This window comes from Dipodomys ordii, unplaced genomic scaffold (genome assembly GCF_000151885.1).
Source record: "Dipodomys ordii isolate 6190 unplaced genomic scaffold, Dord_2.0 Scaffold78, whole genome shotgun sequence".
NCBI lineage: Eukaryota > Metazoa > Chordata > Mammalia > Rodentia > Heteromyidae > Dipodomys > Dipodomys ordii.
Window position 1 is genome coordinate 1,497,899 of NW_012267294.1, and position 8,029 is coordinate 1,505,927.

Below are 8,029 nucleotides of genomic sequence, written 5' to 3' on the forward strand. Positions count from 1 at the left end.
TTAACGATAGGCTTATTATTTCCTGGTACATTTCTCTGAGATCATCGTATCACAGACGTGCTCAGCTTTGCGGTCTGGGTGTGGGTGGGCTGAGCAGGAGGATTCTCACAGGATCTTACAAATGGCTAGGGCTATCTCGGCACTCCGTGTCCGAGTCTGAGAGTGCTATCTTTTGCCCTCCTCCCCCACTGTCCCCCACCTGAAGCGGGCCGGTGGTCAGGTGGCTTCCCCCCCCCCCTCCCCCGGTAAAGGCAGGGAGGAGAGGGCGGATCTTCAAACCTTTAGGGAGGAGCCGGTGCCCAGCAGCAGCTCAGCTCTGACAATCAGCTGCGGTGCTGTGGCCCGAGAGAAAAAAAAGAACCCACCGGATCGGGCACCGTCAACTCTTTCATCGAAGACCTCCAGGACGGCAGTGACCATGCACCCCCTGCGCAGCTCTGGGTCCCCCCTCTCCCGCCTCTCCAGGGCCCCCCCCCCGCCCCGTCCCCGCCCGGGAGGTCTGGGCCTCTCTCTCTCACCCGCTGTCAAGTGGTCACACAGCCTCAACGGGACCCTCAGAGCGTAAAGCAGCCCCAGCCCCGCCACGAACCACAAAAAGCCCCCAGATCCCGCCAGCCCGGCCCGCAGCCGCTCTTTCCAGCCCAGCGGCGGGCCCAGGCCGTGGGCAGAGGCAGGAAAAAAGGCCGCAGCCGCCGCGGCTTCCCCAAAGCCGTCGCCGTCCGCCATCTTGCCGCTGCCGCAGGCGCCGGCAGCTCTGGGGGAGTGTGGGGGGGGGGGCCCGGAGGTGGGCCGGAAACGGGGAGTCGGGAATGCTGGGATCGTGGCGGACCCGAAGTCGGCCTTAGGTTAAAAGCCGACTCTTGGGAACCCAGCCGAGGAGACAGACCTCGGAGGTGGCGGGTTGTTTACGCCTTGGTTGGGGCGGGTGGAGGGACGGGTAGCTGCACCTAGTCTGCAGGGAATGGACTAAGAAGGGACGCTGGAGTCGCGGTGGTTTCACTTCCAAACGAGATGAAGGACGTTGGTCACCCTATTGGAAAAGCCACGGGTCGCTCCAGGGGCCCGAGCAGCTCTTAGTGCCTGGGACTCGGCTGCCATGGAGATCACCGCGGCTTAAGGCGCCAACAGCATTCGACACGCGCGGCCCGAGTAGAGGAAAGGGGAAGTGACTCAGTGGCAGAGACACAGTACTTGAAACCCCGGAAGGCAGCGCCCAGGGGCGCGGACGCTGCCGGCCGCCCTCACAGCTCGCATTTCCGGGAGGGTCCCCGCGAGTCCCCCCTCCCCCCCCGCCTCCCCACCCCCCCCCCCCCGGTGATTCCATCACTCAGCCTCCTTCCCACCATGCCTTGCGCCCGCGGCCGGGCTGGGCCAGAGCAGCCCAAGATGGCCGACTTCGAGGATCGGGTGTCGGATGAGGAGAAGGTAAGGGGGTCCGCCTCTCTCACTTACCTCCTCCCCCGACCCAGGACAGGAGTGCGGCCTACCCGGAGGGGGAAGCCAGGCCGCGACCCCAGGAGGAAGGAGGCTCTGTGCCCGTGCTAGCCCGCGCTGTTTGCAGGCGGGACGCTTCCCTCTGCCTCAGGGTGGCCCCAGTTCCCCACGCCTCAACGCTCCTCTTCCTCCCGGACCCGAGGCACAGCCTAGTAGTGGCTTCCTTGCCAGAGAGAGGAGACTTCCCCCCCCCCCCCCGTGGAGTGGTGACCGTGGACTTGTTTTTTTTTCTGTCATTTTCAGCGACGTCTTCCGCAGCAGTTACTTTGCCGCCTCAGGCTGTCGGGGCTCCCCAGCCCCCCCCTCCCCCTGTTTTTAGATATGATTGGGGCTAGCTTAGGGCGAGTCACTTCCTGGTCAGGGTGGCCTCTTAACTTCCCCTCTTGCTCCTCCTTCCCCAGGAAGTGATATTGCTGTCACGACTCCCTGATGGAGAGTCTGGTCCCCTTCACGCCTGTTCTCGTGGGGCTGGTTTGCTGTTATAAATGTCTAAGGCGCAGGTTATATGGCTTCAGAATTTGATCACCGCTTTTGCCTTGCAGATGCGCCTTTGGTTTGTGTATACATAACGGCCCCTAAGTGATTTCATCTCTTTGAACTCACCAATATACATATTATTTATTTATGTATTTTTGCCAATCCTGGGGCTTGAACTCAGGGCCTGGGCACTGCCCCTAAGCTTCTTATGCTCAAGGCTAGTACTTTACCACTTGGGCCACAGCACCACTTCTATCCTTTTCTGTTTTTTTGTGGTACTGAGGAATCGGACCCACAGGCAAGCGCTCTACCACTAAGCCACATTCCCAGTCCCCCAACAATATTTAAAAAAAAAGTTTCTGGATTCATGTTAGAAGATAAAAATAATAGATTTTTTTAAAAAACTTCAGAAAGGCTTTTCTAGTACATAAATCTCATGTGAACACAAAGTCTGGACGAAGCATCCTGACTTCTTGGATGCTACCTCCCCCTCGTGGGGTCTGATTATAGTTGGGTTTGTCATCATGCAATTCACATGTAATTTATTTAAAATGTATTTTGAACATATTCTTTTTTTTCCTTTTAATGAATTCAGCGGCTGGGCACTGTCACTGAGCTTCTTATGCTCCAGGCTAGCACTCTACTGCTTGAGCCACAGTGCCATTACTGGCTTTTTTGGTTATGTGGTACTGAGGAATCAAACCCAGGGCTTCATGCATGCCAAGCAGTCACACTACCACTAAGCCACATTCCCGGCCCTAAGTTAAGTGAATAACCTTTTTTGAACAACAACTGCATACATTTTCCCCCCTTCGGTGCCAATCCTAAGGCTTCTTCTACTCAGGACCTGGGTACTGTCTGTGAGCTGTTTTGCACAAGGCTTTGCTCAACCACTTAAGCCACATATCCACTTCTGGCATTTTGGTGGTTAATTGGAGATGAGAGTCTCAGACTTTCTTGCTCATACTGAATCTCAGCCTTCTGAATAGCTAGACTTTCAGACATGAGCCACTGGCACCTGCTAGCCTTTCTAAAACAGTCTGTCAGACTTCTCAATAAATGAAGAATTTTAGTGTCTGTAGAAATTAGAATATTCTGTTAACTTTTATAAGACGACAAGAATTTTGTTTTCTAGGGTAGTTTTACAAAGTATGCACCATTGACTGTTCTGTAAGATCTAGAGACAAAGTATTTATGATCGATCTAGGAGTCCTCTGTAAGAATAATTTGACTTATATTACATTACACGCCGATTTGAAATATTGAGAAAAGTATCCAGCCCCTTAAAAGCCACAGAATAAGGTTGTCTGGGGATGTAGCTCAGGGGCAGAGCTTGCCCTAACATGTAAGGATCTATGTTCAAATTTCAGTGTATGCATACCCATACAAACTCACAGAAAGCTACTGAACACTTTAATATCACTTTTTTCTTATTTTAAATTCTCATTAGTGTTACATGATTGAAAACAGACATCTTATATGAACTTATCCTATCCTTAAACATCCTATGTAAACTATAATGAAATACTTATTCTTAAGCAAATGCTTATGATTCAGATGAGTTACAGTGAAAGTCCTGGGATAAAATATTTGTTAGAAAACAGGGTCTTGCTAGCTGAGACTAGTTTTGAACTCTATCCACTCACCTTAGCCTCCCAAGTGATAGGATTACAGGTAGAAGTCCATTTACTCTAAGCAAAAGTGTTTCCAGAGTTTCATAATGTAGAAAAATAAGCTTTGAAGTTTTGTGCTCAAGTCATATACCTTTACTATATATATATATATATATATATATATGAATAAACAAATATATTCAGATAAACAAGTATATTAGAATAAGTGAACCATATTAGAATACTTTTTAAGTTAAACTTTGGCAATAATACATTTTAAAGTGCAAATTAAATTATGTTTGATATTGATAGTGTTTTTAATTAACCTGTGATCAGTTTTCTTTTAGCTTTTACCATACTTTTGTTGCTTAATTTTCTTTCTTGTGTGTTTATTGTTTGCCTTTACTGGGGCTTGAACTCAGGGCCTCTCCATTGCCACTGGTCTTTTTGCTCCTGGCTAGTGCTCTGTCACTCTCAAGTAGTAGAGCATTGATTTCCGTCTTTTTTGCCGATTATTTGGAGATGAGCATCTCTCAGCTTTGTCTGGACTTGCTTTGAATATTGATTCTCAAATCTGAGCCTCCTAAGTAGGTAGGATTGAGACAGGACATGTTGCTCAGGTTGCTTAATTTTAATAGTTATATAATAAGCAAAACATAGTAAATCTGCCAAAAAGTGCTGATGACTTCCATTTATGTTTAGCAAGAAGGTTTTAGATTAACCATATTGTCTTTTTTTAGTGTATATAATCACATATAGTTAACATTATAAAATCCATATGATTTGAGATTACTAAAATTTTGTTAATATCTTCTACTTACAGATAAATCCAATTCAGATCTCTCTGTGGATCTGTTAACTTTGTAAGATTGAGTTCTCCTTTAGTTTTGTTTGTTTTTGTTTTTGTTGGTTATGGGGGTTGAATTCTGGGCTTGGGCACTGTCACTCAGCTCTTCAGCTCAAGGCTAGCACACTACCACTTGAGCCACAGTGCCACTTCTGGCTTTTTTCTGCTTATGTGATGCTAAGGATTCAAACCCACGGCCTCATGCATGGGAGGCAAGCACTCTACCACTGAGCCAACATCCCAGCCCTCTCCTTTAGTTTTATATCTATCTGTCTGTCTCTTTTTCCACTAAGCTTTCAAATTCCTTTTAAAATTCCTTCTAAATTTAAGAATTGAAAAAAGCCAAGAGTTGTTGATATGAATGTCTTAGGATTTATAAACCACAAGTAACAGTTAAATAAGACTTTTTATCCTTTGAAATGTTTACACTGGAGGCACCATTACCAATGTGTAACATCAAAATATATATTTTGGTTGGTCTTGGGGCTTGAACTCTGGACCTGGGCACTGTTCTTCAGCTCAAGGTGAGCACTCTAACCACTTGAGCCACAGCATCATTTCCGGTTTTCTAGGTTTGTTGGAGATAAGAGTCTCAGGGACTTTCCTGCCCAGGCTGGCTTTCAACCGTGATCCTCAGATCTCAGCTTCCTGAGTAGCTAGGATTATAGGCGTGAGCCACTGGTGCCTGGCTTAACATCAAAATATTTTGTGCCTTAATATATATTTTGAATTCTTTTGGGGGGAAATCTAAACTTTCCAGATTTTTATAAGTATCAAAAAGCCATAAACCCTAAGGTAAATTTGGTGATTATGGTTTGTGATTTTCTTTCAAGCATTTCTGTAAAATCAAGTAAATCCCTCCATTCTCTTAACCAAGTACTAAAGTTTTTAACCTTTTTTTTTTTTTTTGGTGCTGGTCCTGGGGCTTGAACTCATAGCCAGGACACTGTCTCTGAGCTTCTTTTGCTCAAGGCTAGCGTTCTACCACTTGAGCTACAGCTCCAATTTTGGTGTTTAATTGGAGATAAGAATCTCATGAACTTTCCTGCCTAGGCTGGCTTCAAACTGTGATTCTCAGATCTTAGCCTTCTGAATAGCTAAGATAACATGCATGAGCCACCAGCACCTAGCTTTTAAGTTTTTAACATTTTATAAAGAGGAAGTTGGGTTTTTTCACTTCTGCTTTGTTACCTGAAATGGTCATGATGAGCTGTCTAAATAAATCAGGAAGTGAAGAGTGTAATAACAAGAAGAAATAAATGCCTTTAGTCTTTAGTTGAGTTTCTCAGAATAAACTCCATTTTTCTAGGTACTTTTTAGATTCTTCTAAATGTTTAGCAAGACCAAAATACTCTTAACAAGGAAGTTTAAAATATGAGTTGAATTTATTTACCTTACCTGTTTCCTTTTATTTCATGATTCAGCTTTTTAAAAATGAATGTAGAGAGAATTCAAACATCAATGTATACAACTTCAAAAATACTTTAACTGTGAGTGGATGTATTGCTTTACAATTTAGTTCTTTGGTACCATTAGTAAGGCAGTTTTTTTTTGTTGTTCTTTTGTTTTTTTTGTTTTTTGGGGTCTGGTCGTGGGGCCTGAACTCTGGGCCTGGGCGCTGTCCCTCAGCTCTTCAGCTCAAGGCTAGAGAGCTCTACCACTTGAGCCACAGCACCACTTCCGGCTTTTTTCAATTGAACCCAGGGCCTCAGGCATGCAAGGCAAGCGCTCTACCACTGAGCCACCTTCCCAGCCCCGTAAGGCAGTTTTTTGAGAAATAGATTTATAGGGATGTAGAAAATATTGTAAATGATGCTTGAATTTGAATGTGCTAATTGAGCCATGAAACTATTACACTTTCAGTGCGGACTTCCTTAATTATGTATGCATCCTTAACTTACATATTGCACTTGTAGAATGAAATAAGCCCTGAAGCTTATTTATTATGTCCATTTTTCCAGCAAGGAATCTATTACCATTCATATTATCATTCTGTGTCTTCACTTGTTTTTAGTTTGCTTTGCTGCTCTGTTCGTACAGTTTGTTTTAAAATCTTGGACAGAGCACAAAACCCAAGCAGGTACAGACTCTTGTTAAGAGTATAGGTATGCCACAATTTCATCTAGAATGTTATTTTACTAAAGCTAGCCTTAATGCCAAACAGTAGCATAATGAGTCACAAAATTAAGACCCTAGGTTGGTTTGTTTTGGTTTGTTTGGTTTTTAGTAGTATTATGGTTTGAACTCAGAGCCTTGAATTTCCTAGGCATAGTTGCATAGCTGGTGCTTTACCACTTGAGTCCTACCTTCAACAGGCTCTTTACTGGTTGTTTGTATATGTACCGTCTCCAACCTTTATTGCTCTGATTGTCTTCAAACCAACATTATCTGTATCTTAGTCTCCTGAGCAGCTAAAATTACAGGAGTGGAACCACTGACACTCAGCTTTATTTATTATTTTATTTTTCAATTAACTACACGATATTGTTCATATACCATGATCGAGATTTGGGCCCTACCTGCTATGTGTCTAGCCACCTATGTAATTTGGGGAAGATTACTTAAAATCTATAGATGGATCATAGTTTCTTCTAAAATAGAGGAAATTAAATCACACTGTCCCAATAAAGTTTAATGAGCCTTTTCAAGATCTAATAAAGAAACCCTGTATTAAAAGTTGAAACATTAGAATACTTCAAGAGTTTTTGTTTGTTTGTTTTTTTGGCTGGTGCTAGGGCTTAAATTCAGGGCCTAGGCACTGTCTCCAAGCCTTTGTGCCACTTCCATTTTTTCTGAGTGGTTTTTGGAGATAAAGTTCACAGATTTTTTTTTCTGTCCAGGCTGGCCTCAAACTTGTGATCCTCAGAGCTTAGCCTCCTGAGTAGCAGGGATTACAGACATGAGCCACCAGCTCCTGGCTCTAAGAGGTTTTTGTATTACCTGCTTCCCTATGATTGCCTTGATAACAAGACTGAGTTCCTTGGTAAATGGAACTGTGTCTTTTTGTCTTGGTGCTCAACATAGCACCCAGTGAGGCACAGACTTACTGTTATGAAAGAGATCACAACTTCATTAGGTTTCATGTTTCTCATTGCTCTTTTATCTTCTAAAATACACCTTCTCCCAAATATTTCTTGTACTCTATATGTATTATATTTAGAATGGGTGTATACTTTGGGTGTCTTAATGCTTCAGTGTCTGAGCACCTGTTCCTATCACGGATGCTGTTGTTACTCCACTGCGGTGAACATTCAGTCCCCCAGAAGCATTTTCCTATAGCTTCCCTAAAGCTATAGCGCATTATTGATACCAAAGTCACTAATTTTTTATTTATTTATTTGCAAGGAGCCTTGCAAAGCCTCTAATGAAAAGTATTTGTTGTCATTTATTTCACCATTAGCATCTCCTCTCGTGTTTGCTCAGTATTTAAGTCCCATAATCTCTTCCTTCCTGTCATCAGATTTTTTTGCTCCATTTTCATTCATTAAAAAACATTAGATATGCCAGGCGCTGGTGGCTCACACCTGTAATCCTAGCTACTCAGGAGGCTGAGATCTGAGGATCTCGGTTCAAAGCCAGCCCATGCAGGAGAGACCGT

General features: G+C 44.2%; 2 protein-coding genes across 8 annotated transcripts in view; one reads left to right on the forward strand and one right to left on the reverse strand.

Moving 5' to 3' along the window:
• Positions 1-1,783, reverse strand: part of St7l (suppression of tumorigenicity 7 like) — a 66,344-nt gene extending 64,561 nt beyond the window's left edge. For 3 of the 7 annotated variants that reach the window (XM_013024692.1, XM_013024693.1, XM_013024691.1), the window contains exon 1: positions 519-817. In XM_013024692.1, the coding sequence (XP_012880146.1) occupies positions 519-726 (208 nt within the window). In that variant the 5' untranslated portion in view covers positions 727-817. The other 4 variants (XM_013024696.1, XM_013024694.1, XM_013024695.1 and 1 more) reach the window with 4 other exon arrangements.
• Positions 1,328-8,029, forward strand: part of Capza1 (capping protein (actin filament) muscle Z-line, alpha 1) — a 40,664-nt gene continuing 33,962 nt past the window's right edge. The window contains exon 1 of the mRNA XM_013024698.1: positions 1,328-1,425. Within this exon, the coding sequence (XP_012880152.1) occupies positions 1,345-1,425 (81 nt within the window). The 5' untranslated portion in view covers positions 1,328-1,344. The remainder of the gene's footprint in view (positions 1,426-8,029) is intronic.